The sequence below is a fragment of the Varroa jacobsoni genome, unplaced genomic scaffold, assembly GCF_002532875.2.
Source record: "Varroa jacobsoni isolate VJ856 unplaced genomic scaffold, vjacob_1.0 contig00059, whole genome shotgun sequence".
Classification (NCBI taxonomy): Eukaryota; Metazoa; Arthropoda; class Arachnida; order Mesostigmata; family Varroidae; genus Varroa; species Varroa jacobsoni.
The window spans coordinates 229,976-253,163 of record NW_019214402.1 but is presented as its reverse complement, the minus strand read 5'-3'; the positions used below and the strand labels follow the sequence as shown (position 1 = coordinate 253,163).

The window sequence follows — 23,188 nt, the reverse complement described above, 5'->3', positions numbered from 1 at the left end:
TAAAATTTCCCATTGAGTCGTTTAGACATTAACAAAGACATGCAGTAACCGAAAGTCGCGGCCATAGAAAAGCAGTTTTGAAAAATGAATTATGATTAGCTTTATTTTTCGATAAATTCGCAAATAAATAAGGCAGCAACATATCATAGAAATGTAGGTATTTCATCATATTTTTCATAAGATTATTATGTACGTTATTACTGTGTCGGATTGTATTTGACATCTCTTATTTTCTCACACACAGCGCACTTCTATTGAAAAACTAGCTTTACTCTTCTTCGCACCTAGTCCTGGTTAATGGACCACGATTTTTCACTAGAAAAATTACTTACTTTTACTAAACCGTTAGCCTTGACATTTGTCATTCTAACAGGTGTTTTCTGCTATAGCTTTAATACAAGCTCAAAACTGAAAGCCTAGCAATCATTAACATTGATCACTTGAATTTTAATAAGAGCAAACGCTTTTCTCAGTTCTATCTAATCACTGTTGACCATAATATTTTGAAGCATATTTTTTCTTTTTTTGCATAAAAAATGCATATCTGCTGACTGATGTTTTCTATCAATCTTCAGTGACATTAGTACCAAGTACAAGCTTAGCATAGGCAGTCAAAGGATAAACACGCATCATAGATCCCGAATAGGTGTATTAAGGACAAACAAGTTCCAGTGGCATATTGTTTACCTATTTTCTTTTGCACCAAAATTGTGAAATACGTTTCAGGTCTAGATATTCTAGAGTAAATGAGGCGGTAATAATATAGTAAACATGGTATAGTTATGCGTGCCGCATTTTCTTCTTCACTTTGACGTCTAGCCATTGACGTTTGTAATTCTGAAGGGTGCGATTCTCCAGCGCAATTGTATATTATACCGGACAGATTCATTGCAACAAACGCTAAGTTGTTTATCTTCAACATAATCCACTTGATTTATATCATGAACACGCACAATGCTAGAAATGAACGCGTTTTTGTTTATGTAAATAATTGTCAAATCAGCCTTTCCTAGGTGAAATCATCAACTGAACTAAGATAGAAGTTACCGAACAATGAAAATATTTTATAAACTTTACAAAACTGGTTTTCGTATTTTCCAAATAAGTAGATAGACAAAATGCATCATCTATATAAATGTTCAACTTGTATAGCATATGTTATAACATTACGGCGATAGAACTTGACTGCGTGCTTGTATACACTCTTTGTATTTCATTATTATCTTGTGTAAAAAAAATAATAAAATATATTTTTAAATTATCGGAACATAATTGATTATATGAGAGTCAAAAATTTACCGTTCTATTAGGATCTATATCGTATAAATGTATACTATTGTTGAAACTCTTTTGTCGAAATCCTCTATTTGCCTTATAGCTTGGGTACTAGAAAATAACTATGGAACCTATGTGTTTCGCCTATAGAGCTTTACTCCTTGCCATGAGTAATATGAGTTAATAAGCCTTCTATGATGCCATTTCAGCACTTTTTCAAATCCAAATACCTAACGGTGTGCGCAAATCGTCACTCCATCATCGTAAATCGTGTCTTAAAGGACAACAGATTTTTTTATAGGCTTCGTTTCCAACGAGTAGTCATTATGGATTCCTTAGTTATATACTTTATTACTACGGTTTACTTTTCGTCATCATAGACATTAACTCATTGTTTGCCTTTGGCCTATGCCACTGACGAAGTATAATAATAGAGATAAATATTATTTCAAGCATAATTATCTTTAAGATTGTATATATATTATAGTGATCATGTTGTTAGTTTCTTTCGTTGTCTAGCCATTCAACGACTTGTTTCATTGTGTACATCGGTCTTCGGCAATACAAACTTGGTTGAATCTAACACTTGAATAGCTTATGGTTAAATTCTTTTATCTCTCGGTAATTTTACCGGTATGACTGTATCGAAGTCATGTCTTATGCGCAACAGTTACCGCGGTGGCTGGCCATTGGCTTTTTGGGTCAATCGGACTTGTGTCGTCTTCAAAAAAATCAGTCGCACACCACACAGTCTCTCCGCACAGTCTTTAGGCCATGCAGGGGCATGAGAGCCCACTTTTCACATAACGACGACATAAAAGTCACCCCAAGAATATACTTCACCTAGTGGAACTTGTAGACATGATCAAATAATTTAAGATAAAATTAAAATAAGATCAGAATTTATTTCTATCGTCTAGAGCTAGGCCTATAGCTAAATGTATAACTGCTGCGTGTCGTTGTTTGCCAGATCCGATCTACATTCCGCATCCATAAAGCCGAAGTGCCGAGGTATACAATAGGGTGAACTTGTTTCTTTTTTGTTTGCAATCGAATCAGTAAGGATAAAAAAGGACCGTTCTATCTTAACGAGAACCTGTTCATGATCTCTAAAAGGACTTTCGTCTGTGTAGTCATTAGCGCTTTTGCAACGGCTCGCTGTCCAAACAATGCTTTCATTGCTGTTACTTCTAGCGCTATTAGTTCCACACAAAAATATATCATTTATACTCTGCCTTTGAATGATCAGCATTTTTCGTTGAAGCTGCTGATTTGCAGGGCTTCTTCGGGAATGACATCGTCGATATGGGCCGTTAACGAAAGCTTATCCATTTGTTTCTCTGCAGACCAAGCCTCACCCTATACGCCAACCAAAGATATTTATAGAAGACACATACATAAGAATAAAACAAATCATTAGTAGCTTTGAATGCGAGATTGGTTTATGCATTAATGGGATCAGTAATCTGTTGAATAGACCACTTCGAGGTTACCAGCTTCAAAACTTTACAGATTTCCAATAGGATTTTTCTTTCCGCGGATGTGTAACCACACGGTCAAATGAAGCTTTATTCCTCTTTATGGAGTTAAAATGAATTTAGATATAATGCCATAGATATAATGCTGAAAAGGTAATATACTTCTAGCTTGAGGTAATTTCTAATTTACTGATATTGGTAATAGAAAAAGGGAAGGCTGTCGTCAACATTTTCTATTATCTCAAATTGAAAGAACCTAAGTGTGATAAGAGCAAATATCTCAGCCTTCGCCTTCTAATTTCGACACTCTTGTTCCGTTTTGAGTGTTCTTCACAATGCTTGGTAAGTGTATCTATAGCTTCTGTGCTGTTGCCAATTGTATGGGAGCTACTGTCGTACGTACAAAAACGAGAAATGAGACTTTTCCGTTTTGCAGATTTCTAGTGCTATAAATGTCAAAGATATACACCCAATAATGTTCCAAGTAAAAGAAAAGTTCTAGCTCTCACAGCAGTAACAAGTTATGTAAAACGCGACTGGAAACCCTATACATACGGCACCTTTGGTAGACATCCGCTGACATTTTAAGAAGAAAGGACACATAAAACCAACTCGAAAATTCAGGCTGCTATTCTCGAAGGCTACGATCAAACAAAACATCAAACAGTTAATACAAACACTTCACTTTATAGCATCAAAAGAAAAATAAATAGAAAACGCCTAAAAAATTCCACAAAAATAATCATTATGAAACTGTGTCTTGTTCCAAATACCACGTGCAGTTAATAGACGCAAATATTCAGAACAGATGTTGACATTAAATTATAATATATGGTACAGTGGCCTTCTGGAGTTCGCTAACAACTAAGATATATATTCATTTGATGCTTCGGCCATGATTGCAAATGGCCTTTTTTGCACTATTACAATAGATATCCACGATCGAGTTGTATCATCCACATGCATTAACAGTTCATTATTACCTATTATTATATATTATCTATTATTGATTTTTGCTATGTAAAATCTGTGTCAACGTGCAGGTAAATAGTACCCAAGAAAAGTGTCAGCTTAAATTTACATTTACTGAACATTCTCGATTGAAGCGATAGGCGCGTCCCGTCGATCAAGTAGTTCGCGGTTTTCGGCTAGTCACTGCTGCGTTAACGTCACTGATAGAAATGACAACAATCACCATGTAGAACAGTGGAGAAAATAAAGTAATAGGAAGCAGAACACATACAGAAGAATATGATGAAAAAATTAATAGACATAGAGTAATATGCGATTGTTCTTAGTTAAGCAAAAACGTACCGCCGGGACCTGAGATATGAAGAAGAATTAAAAACGTATCTTCACTATCACCTGCCATAGATAGTCAACGAAAATAGGTTTCAACTAAAAGTAACTCGTGCTATAACCAACCATCTTTGTTTCAATAAATCAAATGAATTTTAGTTGAAAACTAAAGGATGCGATGTATAAACGCCCTTATCTTCTTCCTATAAAATATATTTAGATTTTGATCAACGTGCCCATAAGTTGACGTACTAGTACCGAGGACAGAACCATGTCGAACAATGCAGGAAAATAATCGTAAATATCCTTCGCTGGTAGGTGATTAAATAAAGCCTGGTAAAATTTTCGGTACGTTAAGTCCCATCGGAGTACGTGGCTCCATTGAAAGTGGTCCACGAAAAGTGGCGCGTGAGACAAAAGCTTACATGGTAACTAGAACACCGATGGCAGCGTAATGTGTTCAATAGAAATCGTATGAGAAAGTACGTTAAAATATGATTGAACTTTTATCTTATTATCTCGAAGACTTTTCACGTAGCGATCACGCTCGATTTTGCATATTTCGAGTAATACCCCTTTTAGCAAAATATCCACCAATATTCAGTTATATCTGCTTTAGCTTTTTCTGTGCGTCTACCTCCTGAAAAGATTTTAGCTAATTAATCTGAAAAAGCTCCTCTAATTTCATCGTTAGTTTTCAAGTCACCTAAAATTCTACACGACATAAATAAAACAACGTGAGAGCACAGTTAGTCCAAGTAAATCAATGTTTTCAGTTTTTTTTTCAGCTGACCCAGGCCCATTTCTAGTTTTATATGAAGGTGTTTTACTCGAAAAGACCACTACAAAAAATATCGATTTGCATCTAGCTATAGCCAACCAATCTCTACATTCTTTCTTATTATGTCAACGATCAGCATAAACATACGGTACAGTAAAGCGTATAATAACAATTTTTTTAAAGTTTCTCGATTCAAACCTCGCGCGCAAGGACAACTATCCGACCCTCGACTCTTGGGCTGAGCTTCGCTTGTTCATGTTCAACGTTATCCAATGATGACTGTCGTGTTCCGAATTGAGCCCGCCGTGCGGACGCATCCTGCGACCCGCCTTTAATTAACACCGGCTGTCTGTTGTGTCCATGGTGAGCTTCCTCTGCCATACGAACAACGCTGTGCCTATAAACAGGAAATATTTAAATCAAAATGCAAACTTGACTTGATGTCATCGATACGTGGATATTCAAACAGATCTAAAAAATATAAGCAAGCGAAATATGCCTTTCATATTACAAGCTATGTTCAGGATATAGGATAGGGTCAAAATAGATCTTCCGTTTGATATGATGGTCGATATATGGCACTGCTGCATGACGTTATACGTCGCTACCATTGCGTCTAACAGGTTGTCCGTACTCAGAATAAAACAATGCTGGAATAAGTGGTAGTGGATCTTACGTAGGTTTACGACAATGGAAATGTCTACTAATTTCGTGCGAAACCTCTAAAATATGTGTGAGACGTTCAATTAATTAACTAGATTGTATAATGCTCTATAGGGGAGGCTTTACGCGATTGTTGTTTTTTATGCATTACAGATTTCTGCTAATGCTATAAATCGTGACCGAATTTAACAAGTCGAAATTAAATAAGTTTTTTTTTAATTTCGAAATTAATGTTGTTAGTGCGCGAAATCTGGGTGGTAAATGTTTCAGTTTTACAGAAATGTTCGAGGGAAAACCGGTTGAGTTTACTGCAAAAAAATTGTTCTGAAAAAGAGATATTTCCTTAGTCTCGAAGATCCACACTAAGTTGTCAACTTTTTGTGCATTCTTCGAAGGCCATTGTGCTGCGAACACTCATGGAGGATTGGTGAACACAGTAGGCCAGGAGGCTTCAAGCGAAAGCACAATGCGTGAATGCTGTGAACGTTTCAAGAATGAAGATTAGAGTGTTGAAGACCAGCAAGGAGTTGACAAGATGTCGGGACACGAAGCGTAAGAATGCACTGCCACGATCGGGGAAAACTTTACATCTAATATGTTATAGAATTATAACTTCAGTACTAAAAATGCAGAAAGAAATAAAAAATGGGTCCCTGTGAATTGATTCCAGGCCAGTTTGTGTGGTGCATATAAGTGTGGTGCATTCTACGTGCAATCTGCGGAACTTTAATCAACAAAGAAACCGTCCGGAAGATACGGTAGCCATAAACAAGACATAGTTCAATATTTACCGCCAGCCGGACAGAGATCAGGCGTGCAGTGTAGAGTCGTTCTGGAAAGCAATAAAGTTTGGTAGCAATATCGGCTAAGTTGGGACTTAAAAGAATTGTAGTACTTACACGGGACATCTGTTGCTATGAGACACTTGCCAAAAATGAAGAAATGAATTAGTTCGCTACCTCAAGTTCCTTAAGAAACTCATGGACCGTTAGCACGGCAATCGAAGCACGCAGGTTACTTGATAACTATGCGAGACTTCATCGCAACCTTCGAGTAAAAGAGTATTCGATGTTGGCTTCAATTCGCTTTTCTTTCAGTGTAGGTTTGTCTGACTACGGGGCTTTCAATGTCCCAAAAAAGGACAACTCGTAGGCAAGCATGTCCCAGGGTGTATTTACCTTAAGAAGCCATAGATAGGAAAAGTTACATATGGCAAGGAGAATGTTGAGTATGTGGCTTTCCAAGGGATGCCAGAGAGCCGAAACAGGTAAGTAAGTAATAAAGGAGAGGATTTCTAATACATATTAAAGAATCATCGTTCTATTTCTGTTGGCTCAAAAATTATTCAATCTTAAAGTACGTTGGATTCTCTTATAATATATATATATATATATATATATATATATATATATATATTGCTATGTGTAGTGCAAGAACACCACGATATTTGTATTAAGGACAGAGTTGGAAAACTCCGATGAATAGTTTTAATATATTCATCCAAGTAGATGAATAAATACTATGAAAGTTATGTGTGTATGGCGTTTCTCATTGCTTAAAGTTACGTGTATGCATGGAAACTCCTACAAACAACAAACTAGACTATTGCCCTATGTTTGTCTCTTCTCTAATTCCCCGACATTTTTCAGTAGCACTGTCTACTGCTACAGATTTCGAAACAGTTAAAATTACAAAAAAACATTTTGAAGTTAAAAAAAACATAATGAAGAAATGGAATATTGATAAAAACACAAATGAAATTCAACAATAAATACTTTTAGATTAAATAATTTGCTCATGTAAATATTAACAAAATTCCATTAAAGCTTACCAATGGTATCAACAAATGAATGCAATTGGTTAAGTGGCTGGAAAAGACATAGCACCTCAGGATATCAATATATATATATATATATATATATATATATAAATGAATTCTATTAAATATATGTGTCGAATTTTACGTCCGGTCCTGCCGCACTAACCATTGTGTCCGGCTAAACGGTGCTGAACTAGTTATCTATATATGTATGTAATATCCATGATTAAAAAGACTGACTGATGTCCTTAAAGAAACATAACACATGCATTCGATTTTTCCGATTTAATGATGTGAGCGGAACGCTGCGGTTTTTAATATGTTACTACACAAATAAAAGAGTTAAAATTAAAACTTTTACGTCCGGTACCGCATTTAGGCGTTCTCCCATCACGAAACAACGTATGTCTAGTTTGTACTCGTGTTCAAACCGCTCATCTTTCAAGTTTAGCAGACTAAGCAGTACTCCATCACCGGGGCTGGGCTGGTTCTATAGAACTTAACGTCATACAACTTAACCAAGCATTGAAATTCAGCAAAGGTCGAAAAGTAAACAGAAGTCGTCGCAGCCTGATCCCAGAACAGACTAAAACCTAAGGGCGGTATCGAAAAAAACTATATTCCAAATTTTATCAACATCGCAAGTTTAATCTCTAGCGGCCAATAGAATCTATGTCTGAAGCAAATGAGAATAACTTTTTCCTAAGTGTAGAGTCAGCATTTTAACTTTTATGGTAGCATATGAAGGTGCAGTTTTCGTATTTTGAGTTTTCGTATGAGCTTGATATAGCAAACTTTGTGTATTAAAATATATATGCAGTGAAACGTTAACGGGGTTGAACGACAATGAATTAACAAGAAATAAATTTAAAGAAATCACCAAAGCTAAATTACATCTATTCATGGTCGAGTTAACGATAAACGTCCCTTCAGGCAAATATCGAAACCGGATATACGAATATTTGAGATAACAAAGGAAAACAGATCAATTAAGCCACTTTTCACTATTTTCCATTAATTGCCGGCTGCACTACTTAATTTATACGTTTTTGGTAGAAAGGGTATGTTGAAAGGGAATGTCTAACATTTTATTCAAGTTTTACTAATAACTAAACTAAGCAAAAAAACAAAAAATCAGAGCGTATATGCTTTAAGCGTAATCATGTTTTTGTTGTACTAAAATTTCTGTTTGTCTTCATTTAATAATTTAATAATTTTAACATAAGCGGTGTAAAAAATTATAGGTAAATTTTTCAAGCCTTCTTTTTGTTAAGCTGCTTATTAATGGTTCAAACTGTTTCGAATTAAATTGGAAATAATAAAACAATCAGTGAAATCACCTGTTGTTCATTTTTGTGATCAATTAGAAACATTTCTAATTGAAACAGAAGAATGATTAAGTGGTACTTTACTTTTCACAAATAATACATGTATCATGTGAACCTAGAACATGGCATAACGTAACATCAGTGTAAATTGTTAGATTTGTTGGGATCGCGTGGAAAACAGACACGTTAACAAGTTAACCACAAACCTCCTTGAGAGAGCCACAAGACTTTGTCTGTGGTGCGTATGCCAATGTTCTTGAGCCCCCGTGAGCATCTTGATCGCCTGGAAATGATTCTGAACTGCTGTACATAATTCTGGCGATTCGTCTTCAGCCATCTGAAAGAGCGATAGGAAATCAAATAAAGCAGAGCTTAACAATTAATAATACGTCTTTATGATTCTATGATTTGGTTGAAATTGATGGCACATCGCTCGACAAGCTTATCGAGTTTTATGTTTCTCTGATATAGCAGCACAACAGTATTAAGTACACAGGTAATAATAGTTTTTTCCACTTGATAAAAACGGAGTATCTGACTTTAATTTTAGTTTAAAGTTCATTTACGATTTATTCATTGTTACTAATTATGATCTTCTCCCATCTCCAACCGGTTTCTGTATTCGTTGTATTCGTCGTATTATTTCGTTGAAAACTTATGGGTCTGCTACTGAACAACGCGTCCGCCGAGTTCGAGAGCCTTCTTCATTGTGAAATGCGTCGTTACGAATTTTATGTGCCTGCGGACGGTAGAAACACTAGCTCGTTGCCATGAGACCAACAAAATGCAGTGGACTCAAACGAACGTCGCATCCAGCGGGTGAATTGCGGGCTCCCTTCAGACAGGATGGTGATCTGGCTTAACTCAAAGCTATCCATTTTTTTTTGTACTTTATATTAATGTAGAGAGAACGTTGCTCGTCATCGGTGATCAGTTTGCGTAGAAACCTGCCGTTGCGGTTGCGTATTACCTGCTGCTAGGCGAAATGTCACATTTCCTTGTTCTCTTCACTGAGCTTACGGCGCTGCCAGGCTTTCTAAACTTGGGTAAATATTTTAGACGACTGGAATTTAGCCTCTCTGCTGATTCACGTGTTATTCACCGGTTGTCTTCTTTTACCTTTCTGTGTCTTTTAAGCGACCGTTGAGCGGCCCTATCAGCTATGGAGTTCACACCGTACTCAACGCAAAAATTTCGAATCGCTTTGGCTGCGAAAGGCTGCGACCTTAACATCGAGCTTAACATCGGCTTACCATCGAAGATGTCAAGAAGAAAAAGACCGCTTGACAGAGTATATTAAAAAATCCCCTAGTTATACCTTGTTGAGTGCTTAAATGGGCTGAAAAATTACATTCGTAAAGCGCAAATTGCTCTTGTTTCTCTAAATCATTAAATAAATAATACGCCATCAGTTACCAATATAAGCGAGTTCTTAAGAATGTCGTAACCGTCCTTGCCCTGGTAAAGGTACATCTTCGTGACAAGTCGGTATCTTTGGTTCAGATCGAGCTTTTCATCTCCAATCTTTACGTGGTCGGGGTTTATACGTTTGCCTGCTGGCTTTCGAGGATCAAATGCAAATGAAACTCCAGACACCTAAGATAAGCAATAATGAAATAAACGATTTAAACACTAAGCGATGTTTAATGCGAGACAAATAGAAGGTTTCTCTGGCCTGTTAAAGTTTTGTCAGCTAATAACTGCTAAAGATAAGACAACATCAAGTATTTTTAACAAATCATTACACTTACCGCTAACAAGTATGGAAGTTGCAAGAACGATACACGATGACGTACTTACCTGTGGAAATCGTCCTTCGAGTCTCGGATACAGGCTTACGCCATTTTCAAGGGCCCCTACGATTTGCTTTCCTGTAACCTCTAGAACTATTAAACTATCCATCATTGGAAGGACAGTCACCTGGAATAAAGATATATGCGACCGACACGACGTACAAATACTAACTGGTATAATTTTCTCTGAATATACAAACATCAAATATTATTCATTCACATAAAACAGAAAGCATATTATTATCAATTATGTGATATAATAAACGTGTGATGTAGTGTATATTCTATTGTGGTAAAGCATCTACACAAAATAACTTTTATAGCGAATATAAATTTACTGTTGGTGTTCTTTGTTCATAGTAGTTTGCTCACCAAATCACGCATGGTGAAAGAACCTTTCGGATGCACTCGATCTGAGCGGAGGGTGCCCGAATTGAGCAATGCGAGGTCGGAATGCGTCGCAGCTAGCATAACGTCCGTGATAAAATTTCCTAAATTCGTCTCAGACGTACGGATTGAGCTAAATCGGCCATCGAGGTCCACTGAGAACTGACCCAAAACTTCATCCATTTTACCTGCTTGAGCGACAAGCTCACAGAGATTACATATTGAGGGTAAGTATTTGAGACCTTTTAAATGCCAGTCTTTAAACAGCATTCTGATCACACTAATATCTTTGATACTTTTTTTGTATCTAGGCAATAGAATTTTATATACGAGAATTTCGTCTCACCTTGAACTACTGCGTCGTACTTCTTGAGCTCTTGGAGGAGATCTTCGTCTTCGTCGTATTTAGATGTGATATTTACCTCCTCAATAGTTACGTCGACTGGTCCCTCGACTGTAAACGTTAGAATAATTTTGGAGAATTGGCGAAAATCGGTTCCGGATTTCACGATATACTTTCCTGCAAACATCATATATTGTAATCGAGTGAATATCAAACCTTAAAAAAAGAAGCTTTAAAATAGTTCATTGCAAAATCATTACGATCCAAACGGGGCAATTTTGCTTAGGGTCCAACATGGGACAAATAGTAACTCAATAACCCAAATTGGCACGGGTCCCACGTGCTAAAGTTATCTATAAAAACAATCCACTCTGAAAACAAAACTAACAAATTAATACTATCAATCAATTTATTTCATCATATATATGTGCCCACCTGCACATTTTTTAATTTCATAAACGTGATCGTGTCCGCCAAGAATTAGATCGATTTCATCGACGTTCTCCGCCAATCGACAATCATTGGGAAATCGCATATGGGTAAGAGCTATCACATAGCGGCATCCATGATTCGGTCCTTTGAGGAGTCGAGCTAACCGTCGTCCTTCAGTTACGAAATCTCGGAACTCTACCTGCTCAGCGTCAATTGTAGCTAGCGTAGCCAACCATTCTTCTTCTACAAGGCCGATAATTCCAAACTAAAACAACGCACAAAATGACAATAACAAATGGGTCTAATATTAGTTTTTTTTTGACCATCGAAATGGACACCGTTAGATAGTTGTGGGAAGAATTAAAATATGTAGATTTAGCTACTCACAGCTATATATCGTCAGACTATCTAAGAGCCCCGTTACTAATATCAATAACGTTCTGCCCAAGGTAAGTCTGCCTTACAAATGACTACCATACATTATAAAATTGTCTATTATCGTTACTCCAACAAATCTTTCTAAGATCCCCTCGGTAGACCCTCGATTGTAGTTTTCATCTCTATTACGTACGATTCTAGATGCCCTTAAATAGCCATGGCCCTAGAAGACCAGCTTAAATAGCCATTAAGTCGACTTAATAATAGTCTGAAAAAAAATTGTATATGACAAAATTGTCTATAATTCTGATCCGCACGTATAAACCGCTTCACAGAACTTATACAGGGCCGCGAATAAAGGACACTGAGCAACAAAGAAAGATTAGTACAAAAGGCCGCCTTCCATTTGGTTTGTCTTTACGCTATACTTGATGATACTTGATGACGATAACGTACGTACATTCTATGTTAATATAAAAATATGTTTTCTCTTTTCATATTTTTAACATCCTTAATCGGTGATTCCGTTGATTTTATAAGAACTGAACTGACATAAATAATTATATTGTCTAAAGTTAGATTTCAATTCAGTTACGCTTATTGTACCTTGTTAAAATGACCCTTTCTATTGGGCTTTCTTTCACCTATTCTACCTTTTTTCCAGTGCGTTCGAGAATGACAAATTCAGAGCCGTCAGCCAATAGTTTCTGAGTTTCGTTGTCAACAACGTTGCTCATCAGCCATGGAAATTTACATTTATCCTTAAAGTCGATCAGGTTGTCTACGCCGAAATCTAATACAGAAACAGAAATTTTATATCTTTATACACGAAAGTCAGATTGGATTTCGATGATAGGTCACATAATTCGTTTGCTACCGGAATTGAAGCAAGTTATATATGACATCTATGAAGTAAAAAAAAAAAACTGAGCGGTAAAAAATATATTTATAGTAGAGTTTTTTTTTTTTTATTTACAATAAGTTAGATGAGATTTATTTTTAAGTCTAAGAAAAACTATAGATCAAACTTCACAACGCACAGACGCAATCATAGTATTACTAAATTAATTTAGTATATGTACGTGTCGATGATTTTTTACCATATATGAGGACAATTCAAGATGAAGAAAATCATTTCAATTCGTACAATCAATACGCTTTTTTCTGGTAAAAATGTGGACATCATAAATAAGTTTTATTACTGCTAAAGCATTTGCCTCAAACCCAGTCATTCGCCCAAACAGACTATAAATGTTTCAACATTGCCATAAAAGATCAGCAGGTACAATTGCTTCCGTAAGCCGTGAACTGTTTCGTCTACTATCTCCTATGCGATGAATACACGTTCCCCCTGCGGCCTATGGCACATAAATATAATGTAATGTCTTGCACGCATGCACGTATAATTAGGCAAATTCATAGAGTCAAAAGCAAAAAAAATAGGTACTTGTGGATCTGTTCCATCATGTCAAAATAAATACCTGGGATTTACCTGTGAATCTTACCAAAACGTTAGAGCAGTAGGCAATAGACATGCAGACGCCTTTCGGGAAAATGGCGAACGAACTACATGCGTATCCTACGCTTGAAACAGCCTATTACCTAGGTTAAGCGATTCCGTATTTGCTAAACCACGCAAATGAACAGCGTCTAAGTGTCTCGGTGTATATGCGTGTGTAAGATACGCACCGAAGTCATGATTTCCATACACGGCACAATCAGTTTGGATGCTGTTGAGGACGGGAACCATTTGATCGCCCTTCGTGAACGTGCTCATAATCGATGGAGCCAAAATATCGCCGCTGAATAACACCAATGGGTTAAATGGCCGCAGTGACTTAACCGCCGTACAGAAACGGGTCGCGCCTCCCACGGGCTCAGTCTTTTGTGCTTCGACATTGTAGCAATCGTTGAAATGGATGAGCATTACCGTGGCGGCCATCGTTAATTAGCAATGTTGTCGCCAACGCTATCACAAGATTGTCAGCGTACCGAGCTGGTTGATCTTCTATGGAAATCTAACTGTAATGAAGAAGCTAAAAAAGCGCAGTGTTAGCGTTTTTTGTTTTGCTTTTATTCTCTCACCATTTATTTCGCTTATTTGTTCAATAGATTTTTGTGAATAAATTATGGGATGTGAGGGCCATCATTGAGCATCACGTGCCTACGAGCGGCCAATTATTGCTCAACAAAATACCAAGTGTGTCGTTTCGATGAGGGTAAAATATGTAGGATAAACGAGTTTAACTATTTTAAGTGCACGTTTGAAAAGGTAATGTTTAACGGATAATTTAGACCACTTTGTTTTTATCGCGAACACCTCAAAGTCAGAGTGTTCATTGAAGCACTTTAAATACAGCGCGTCTTCGTAACAGCGCCTGAAGCTAACTCGATATCTACTGACAAAAGTTGTATGTTGGTTTTACGTAGCTGAAGAGGACTACTATCTAAATTCGTTCCCATAGATGAAAGATGGTACGTATAAGGGGTACAATATATATATAACACTGATGTGGCCTTGGGGATTGTATGTTAAATAAATTAATTAGATTAATATCCAAAAATCCAAACAAACTATTGGCGATGTTCTGAAAAGCCGTTCGTAATTTTAAAAACAACAAAGGAGCGGGTTGTCGGAAATTGCTATTCCACTTCCGACAATCAGCAGGTTGACGTATATAACATGGCATAGCAAGTGGCGTACGGCAAAAAGCATCAGATCAAACGATAACCGATATCATACCTCAGCCTCACTTCTAGGAATAGGAACACGAAGCTGCCCTACAATAGTTTTTGCAAATAGATGCCCCGATGAAACAAATCGTTGACAACTGAGGTAAGCAATTTTTATTAACATCGTCTCCACTATACCAGCGTGTTCGCACGATGTGCATATACACCACACGTGTGCGTTGCTTTTATGGATTCTTAACTGCACCTACTAAATAGGATACAGATTCTGACGGACACGAACCGCAAAGGTTTCCGACACGAAACAGCGCAGCCCGACTCAACTCAATGTATATATACAGTGAAAAAATCGTAAACTATCTATGTATTTATGCGTACATGGTGCAGCTTACGACGCCGCAGAAACCACAACATTTTAGTATGATCAGTTATAGACTAATAGATATTTCGACCCAAGAAGATCTAATGGATAGTGTGGATCGGGGAAAGTGACTGGCGTCAGCGTGAGTTCCAGTAGGAGAAAGCAACGAGCTAATAATTCCAACGACACAGTGACTATATATGAACACTAGAGTAAAATAGTTCAGCTTTTTATTTACATGAAAGGTCGTAAATATATACAAAGTAGATGCATTCGAGCAGTCTTAAGCAAGCTTACTGCATACTACGAAAAAACCCAGTTACGTGGTCACAATAGGACTATCAGTAAGCTATTCGTAGTATCAACTTTTAGTAGTAACTTGAGCAATAATCACACAGGCGGCGTTCTGGATTATAGCATGTCACTCAATCCCGATGTATTACGTTCGAACCGCTAGAGATGGCACCAGTCTATCGAATAGCCATAATATCGAAGTCCTATTATAACTAGCTTTATAGATGAAACATTATGTCACTCAAAGAACTACCTGCGGATTACTTAAGATAAAATACAAGATGTTCGATCATGTTCTGTCTATACGCCGAACTATCTTGTCCAGTAGGATCATTATACCTGCCAATTATGGAAGGCATAAACATCGCTTTTGAATAAATGCACCCGACGTAGTGCAGTACAGCATGCCTAGCCGCTGCTATGAGAAAAACCTAAAATGACCAAGTTCCTTAACATATTTTCAGTAATTCAGCATCAACGACGACGAACAAAACCGACTGATATAAATGTGTGATAAAAAACCATTTCGCCCGCATAGGCTACGCTGTTGCAGTCAAAAATCTTTGAATAGATCTGAGACATCGAGAATGAACAGCTCTTACATAAAAAAAAAATACCCAAATGTATTTTCAGTAATATTATTGACTATTGATGCATTTTGTTGGATTTTTTTGTTCTTATAAATCCAAGTCGCATACTTTAGAGTACATCTGGCTGTAGGCGTCACGTTCGATATCAACTTATTTTCTTATGCAATATTATAATTTGCTTTGGCCTCATAGAACGTACGGCTGAAGTACGTAAAGTTCTGTTTAGATACTGAGGCAGATTACAATGACATACTTCTAGTAAAGCTGGTTATTGTTAAGCTACTTGTAAAACAATTTCAGTCAAAACATATCCAGTTGCAAGCTGTCATAAATGGTAGCCTTCAGATACTGAAAAATTAACTCTTCCTGAACATCGAAATAAAATGTTAATGTAGAACGTATTCCCGTCGACCACAAGTGCCGCCAAAATGTGTAGTGAAAACAACGAGACTGCCTCGAAATTTTCGAAGTTGATGTATCAGAGCCATTTGCGCAGAATCACGCTAAGTTTTCGATAACACGAGTTCATATTAGTATTATCTGCTATAAATTAAAATGGGAAATAGTCGAATGCTTAGTTCCAGACGCTATTCTTAGGTGGAAAAAAGTATGCCGAAGCCTCATTTGCAGCCTTTTCGCTTGAATAGATTTGAGTTACCTCAGAAACTGAGAACAGTCAACTACTATAGACTATAGCTTACGCGACCTTCTACAGCCTACGTGGCAAGTGAAGCGACTACTAGCTCAAGAACACTAAAACAATCTTTCAAAGCAGCTGGAGCTTACCTACAAAATAATAATAATAAGAAAGGTATCCACTGAAGTTCGAAGTTAACGAACAGGCACTAGAATTACCTTTTGCTTTGAAAACCTTTTCCTATAGCTTTTTTCCACAAAATACTATATCGAATTCTAAGATGGAGGCACTGCACTTAACGATAATACAAGAAACACAAGATAACGAAAAGGGTACGATAATAAAAGCCGAAGCGCAGGTCGGCCCTAACCAAGGCCCTAACTTATTTTCCCGTCTGTCTCTTGTATTTTTAGGCTTTATTAGAGGCTCTCTCTAAACGAACATTTTTTTACTGTCGCATGGATTCAAAAAGTACTGTCGAGTCTCGAGCACAACCCTCACTTGCGTTACACCAACTGCAGTAACGGGATTGCCCACTGAAATGGACATTAATAGCCCAACGGTGCCAACTTTATTGGATATAGAATTGCCAGCTTGTGGAATCCCTCCATATACACAAGTGGAATTTTTCTTTTGGATTTGTACCACATATAGGTATTTAGAAGCAGATATAATACAGGTGTTACTTATTTTTATTTCAGCTTGAGTCTGCACACCTTTACTTGTTTATTGTGGAAACAATGGCAAAGGAAGCGGTCGACGATGCCTTTAGCCTCTCGTTAAACGTCGACACTGATCGGCCTCCTAACATTCAGCAATACCATTCCAACCAGTACAATGAGCTCCTTGCCTACTCACAAGATGAATTTCGTCGCCTAAATGAGACCTATTATACTTCTCAGCTTCATCCTTTCGTATCGGTAATGGAGCAGTTATTGAAAAGGGATCACAGTGCTGTGTACATGCAGCTGGAACACAGCCAGATACAAGTTCTTCCGCTGAGAAATACGCCACCGTTTAGGTTAATGGAACCTGCAGATCGAACGCATTTCTTTTACGTTAACGGGTAGACGAGAGACTTCGATAGTCCAAAAAAAGCGTGACTATTTTATAGGAGTCTCCCAAATGAACCATGACTATAAAAATTTCATTACAAAATACTTTTATTTTACACCTTTCTTAAAACAACTAGGCCTAGTTGTAAGCTTCTTACGTCACTGCCTTTATCACGAAACGTATATACGTTTGTAGGCGGATGCCAGGATATTCATTTATTTGCCTACCGATGACGAAACTTTTAACGTAGTATACATTAATAGACTAAAAGAATGATTTGCAAGAACAGGTCAAGATACGTAAATGCTTTTATGATAAAACAATAAATTCGAAGTTCCTTAGTCAGTTGATGGTCACAGAGTGATGAGTCAGTTACAATGACTAATTTCGAGGAAGATGTTGCGTTCCTAAGTTGTACACTGTTTCGAATCACATTTTTGTACTTGATGCACATAAGAAATCGCTTCTTCTTCTTCTTCCTCTTCTTTCTATCAGCCTTCAGATTTAGGTTATACAATTACCCGGGCTATAAGTCGGGAGGTCTAATTTTAAAGATGATATCCTTCTTCACTCTGAACAGCCGTGTGTACAGACCTTGAATCGTTCTTATTAGTTACTAATCAAAATGTTGGACAGCATTAACTAGCTAACACATTGAACTGCAGTATCGCCCCGCTAGCAATGCCTGTTCATCCCATAGCATTGAACAAATCACAAACTTTTTTCTCACACAATTTACCTCCCAGTGCAGGGTACAACGCATACGCTTTCTTTGCTGTCCTGTCGTTCACTCTACGCAAACGTTTGCGTTTCATTTTACTTTGTTCTTCGCTTTGGCTAAAAGACGAATCCTAGGAAAAATTTGTTAAGTTTCCCCGGTCAATGCTTCTCAAGGTAACAACAATCAAACGATTCGGCTTCATCTAATACAGACTTGAAGTGAACAAAATATGTGATACTATGATAACTTAAAGATACGCGTCGTCGAGTTATTTGCATAGGACTCAATTTTATTCTATGCTTACTTGACTTGAAATCCTGGCCATCTTTGTCGAACGCTCAGAAGAATACGAAATACGTGAACGCTAACGACACGTAACCTATAACAATGCGTCTCAGCATAGCCGAGTGCGGCATCATACATCTGCTCCCATATGCCATTCCAAGCAGCAAATTACTTCTAGACTAAGTAACAACAATGGGTCTAATTTTTATTTAATTTTTAGTACCTTCGGGTATTCTGGATTGTGTCCATGCGTAGCACATAAGATACACATAGATAACTAATAACCATCGCGTTTTTAAAAGGGTTATCTACGTCAACACATAGTGAAATCTTTGAATCATGTGACCTTAGAATCAGGCAACTTTGTTATGTCATTTTTAACCGAAGGTCACAAACTCTATTGTTTACCCCACTTCAAGCAAATAGCAATTTTCCCTCACCTGCACAACATTTTAATTAACAAGCATAAATACACTATGGGACGCGCCTAGATAACGAAAAGATTCTTGTCTTTATTTACATACGATACATTCTAGCAACGTTTTAGATCATTTGGATAAAATAACGCTCGATCGAGGCAGTTCTGCACTCCTTCGCACTCATTAGTGGGAAAGCAAGCGCAGTTATATTACTTAAAAAAAAAACATTTAGCCTCGGACGGGCTATCGGTTAGTTTATAACAATTATAATTACGGTAATTAAAGAAATTCCATCTGCAACTACGAATGACCCTGCCATATTAGGTACCTCGTCTTCTATATCTGACCGTAGGTAGGCTCAGCTCTGACATGACTTCAATCTCAGACAGTATAACTTACTCGTATGTGACGATATGTATTGCAACTATATTGTTAATATAATTGTTATTTAGAGGGAAATCATCATTTAAATGCTAGCATTAACATATTGGCATAACTGCAAAACAAGAAAACATCATTCTAAACTTTTACCAAAACCTCATAATCCCAAGCCACTCCGTCTAAACATACGCCAGAAAAGCTTATATCGAGGACCTAATGTCTAGCATGCGATAAGCGGTGAAGCTCCAAAGTGCACTGACTGCTAAATTCTCACGAATAAAATTAAAATTAACTTACTAAACTGTCGTGTCTTATATACGGCACTTAATATCAGCTCTGTTAAAGCAAGACCAAACAGACTGAATTGTTGTTGTAGCTTTTTATATTTCCACTGCTCCAATCGCGCCGGATTATCGAAAGTGACGAAGGTTATTAGCAAGGGGACTTCCGACAACTGTTAGATGATATAGACATTTGTACGCTCGTAAAAATGTCTATATCATCTATGCCATTGGTAAAACTGTAATTATTGGTAATATAAGATAATGGGAGGGACTGTAGCTATTGTTCACTAGCTGCCAGTCTGTCGATTGATCTCTTGACACGCAAAGACACATCGTGTTACATTAAGTACTATAAAATTTGCACAATATATCGTATATTTGCAAAATGGCCACCCATGCGTGCAGGTGTATTTCAGCCAAAGTGCATAATAAGTGAGCATGTACCAATATGGAGTAATGTGAAATGTCGACTAAGACTCCTCTGGATAATAGTATCAATTGTAGACTCATGATTTTGATTAAGCAGAGGAAACCACGCAAAAAAACCGACTTATGAAAAAACAGCTTATTTGTTTTCGTGACGCTTTACAGTCTCATCATTACAAGACCAATCGAGTTTCGATTGATTAATTCTAACCCTGTATCAAAAAATTTTGAATCATGCCATGGGGATTAATTAAATTCCTTCAATTAGATCTAAATTGATTCTATTTCTATTTTGGTGTACAACCGTAAATCAATCTGGGATGAACATGTATCCCTAGGTTCAACTATAAAAGCATGGGCAATGCCTCGCCTGTCTGCGGGACATTTTAGTTTCAAAGGAACCAAAAGCATTGGTTCTATTTTCCATTCTGACAAACTCAATTCTTATTGGCGATTATATTCAGCGTTTGGTGTTAATGTTTGGCGATAAATTCCCTATTCTCAGATAATTCAGTTGTCTGAGGACATGTCACCTACACAATAAATGCTCCGAGATTACATATCCGATCAACATCTGTCTCCGCCTGTAGTCAACATTGCTATAGAGAAGGTGCATGATATGAAATATATAATAAAATTTATATAATATTGGTAACGTTATATTTTGATAAAACCGAAAAAAATCCACTGTTCAGTACACGATTATTTCATGTAGAACAAGGGAGCTCTTACTACACTTTATTGCAGAACGGTTCAGACAATGAAATTCGAATGATCTATGGTTGTACTTACTCGTCGATTCGCTTGTTCTATCATTATACAGTACACATACGAGCTCTGTTTTTTAGTTACCCTGAGTAATGTTCGCTTAAATCTAGCTCGATCTCAGATAGCTAGATAGAAAGACAATCTAAAAATACAAAGTGCGTGCAAAATAGATGACCAGAACAGCAAATCTAACCCATTACTTAAAACATTCAGTGAATAAATCAATGGGCTTCGGCTTGAGCAGGCTTATACCTTTCCTATCTTATAAGTGATCTAATTATTCTGCTGACCGGTAACTCGTTTCAACAAGGTTAGTCCGTGTCCGATGCGTCGGCCTCCTTGAGTACTTCTTACTTTCATATACGCAGAGAACCACAGACAGACAGACAGACAGACAGACAGGCCGTTGTCCTAGTATAGTATCTGTACCAATATATTAATTTCAGGTTAGTGTTGTTCATATTTGGCTGTCCACGAACTACGAATGACACAACTTACTGACACATTATACTTGATGTAGTTGACATTGATCTAACAAATGCAAACATGACCGAATAGAAGAAGACCTTAGGCTGAAAGGTCCCTTCTAAGCGAGCTCTTTTGCTGCTTTAAAAAATGAACGCGAATCGAGAATGCTGGATCTTCAACGAATGCTCCGGCCCTATAAAACATAACATTATGGTTTTTGAATGAGTCAAAGTTCTATCTACTCCGCTGATCATAGGTGGTCGTACTTGGTTAGTTCAGAAGGTGAGCCGCTGTGACGATGCATTAATAGATCAGCTCCCTAAATGATGAACAATAAGCCCACTCCACAACACAAGTTCAAGATCACTAACTATTCACCAATACTCTGATTACAGAGACTTCCATATGAATATCAAGCGAAGAATAGCTTGTACAAGGTCAAAACAGCCATGAGATGAGAAGCTTTTCGCGCGAAATTTTAGCCAATTGAACTCCTTTCCGTTTCTCCACCTTTCATTCTAGGTTCTCAACACGATCACCAACACAACTACTGTTGACTGCTGTCTCTCGCACAGAATTAATCAGTCCAGTCTATCGTTTGCGTTTGGAATCCTGCTCAGTACATATTCCCCTCTTACGAATACTCTGGGTTAAGCAGACGACCTTCAATGGGGAAAGGGCTACTGTCGCAGTGGAGAGAGAGCTTGAAGAAAGAGGACGAGATCGAAGATATAGCATCGAATAAAGCTTCGTAAAAACGTGATGGTAATCGTGTAAGTGTGGTTAGTGCTATTATCGTTAGTGACGCTGCTACTGCCGCCTCCGATGGTAATAACTATTCGCGGATAAGAGCGTTCAGGGAAAGGGGAAAGCTCAGACAACATGCGAATGCTGTTAGAAGATGCCGCTGCGGCTTGTGGAACTGGCACGAACATCTAAGTATAGAATAGGCACTCATTGCTTTTCTATAGAGTATCAACTTGCTTGGTTAGCCAAGACGACCTGTTAATAATAAGCTACTGGTACGCCCAGGTCAAATAGCTGTTTCGCGTTTGTTTCTGCTGTGGTAGCCGCATGTTGTTTTGATCGCTCAACTATGTAGTGTACCTGACGATATGGCGCGAAACTACATTAGAATCATTTTTCAGATGACAGCAGGTGAAAACGAATGTTTTTGATTGAATTAGAAAACAACACTTGTAGTGTGTGTAAGATTCAATGAGAGATATGGTCGTCGATACGGCGTTTCGTCAATTTGCTGCTCAGCAGTATAGTCCGGTGCGCTGGTCATGCGTAAAGAAAGTAAACAATGAACCCCATTGACCCACCAATAATCAAATACAAAGTTATTTTATTTTATAATAATTTAGCTATACCTGCATTGTTGGAGACAAAACTAACGTGGCAAGTGACATTATTATAAACATCTTCCGTGTGCAGAAAGTGCGACGAACGAAAACTTCCCATACCGCCTTAGCTGTAATAAACTGTTATGATGTGTTAATAAAGATTATAACTCAACACCTCGAACTTACTTAGTAATTTTCAACTGAGAAACCAAATAACCCAATAGCTTCAAGTAATGAAATAGATAACAAAGATACATTCGGAAACGTTCCTCGAAAACTCGTTATATTTCTGTCCCATTGTAGAGCCTTTCTTACTCTATATCGCTATTATTGCCACGTATAATAATCTAACGCCATTCTGACGGCGGTTTTCAATCAAATGACTTTTTAATTTTTTTTATAGGCACGACCAATGAAATTTTATCTGACGCAGTTTGTTGTAAAGTAAGTTGTAGGTAACCAAAAACTTAGTAGTAGACACT

The 23,188-nt window shown here is 37.4% G+C and overlaps 1 protein-coding gene across 7 annotated transcripts; it reads right to left on the bottom strand.

Annotated features, from left to right (window-relative positions):
* Positions 1 to 75: 75 nt before the first annotated feature.
* Positions 76 to 22,012, bottom strand: LOC111270694 (uncharacterized). 7 transcript variants are annotated; one of them, XR_015315028.1, is made up of 12 exons: positions 13,666 to 16,738; positions 12,630 to 12,769; positions 11,602 to 11,863; positions 11,170 to 11,343; positions 10,809 to 11,014; positions 10,444 to 10,563; positions 10,060 to 10,239; positions 8,850 to 8,980; positions 5,032 to 5,230; positions 3,835 to 3,925; positions 3,314 to 3,394; positions 2,592 to 2,634 (listed from the first exon to the last, which is right to left on the bottom strand). XR_015315028.1 is itself a non-coding variant. In XM_022851060.2 (11 exons), the coding sequence occupies exons 2-11, from the start codon at positions 13,916 to 13,918 to the stop codon at positions 2,521 to 2,523; spliced, it is 1,779 nt and encodes a 592-aa protein (XP_022706795.1). In that variant the 5' UTR covers positions 13,919 to 14,012; positions 21,624 to 22,012; the 3' UTR covers positions 76 to 2,520. The 7 variants fall into 7 exon arrangements, 3 of the variants coding, with proteins under 3 accessions (XP_022706795.1, XP_022706796.1, XP_022706798.1); XR_002686415.2 differs by lacking the exon at positions 3,835 to 3,925 and having other exon boundaries at positions 76 to 2,634; positions 13,666 to 16,739; XM_022851060.2 differs by lacking the exons at positions 3,314 to 3,394; positions 3,835 to 3,925 and adding an exon at positions 21,624 to 22,012 and having other exon boundaries at positions 76 to 2,634; positions 13,666 to 14,012.
* Positions 22,013 to 23,188: the final 1,176 nt, after the last annotated feature.

Coding starts and splice junctions, on each gene's coding strand:
- LOC111270694 (XM_022851060.2), bottom strand. CDS start 13,918: ATGGCCGCCACGGTAATGCTCATCCATTTCAACGATTGCTACAATGTC. Junction 11,864..12,629: donor TCGAACGCACTGGAAAAAAG/GTAGAATAGGTG, acceptor GCGTTGTTTTAG/TTTGGAATTATCGGCCTTGT. Junction 10,240..10,443: donor TCGAAGGACGATTTCCACAG/GTAAGTACGTCA, acceptor TGCTTATCTTAG/GTGTCTGGAGTTTCATTTGC.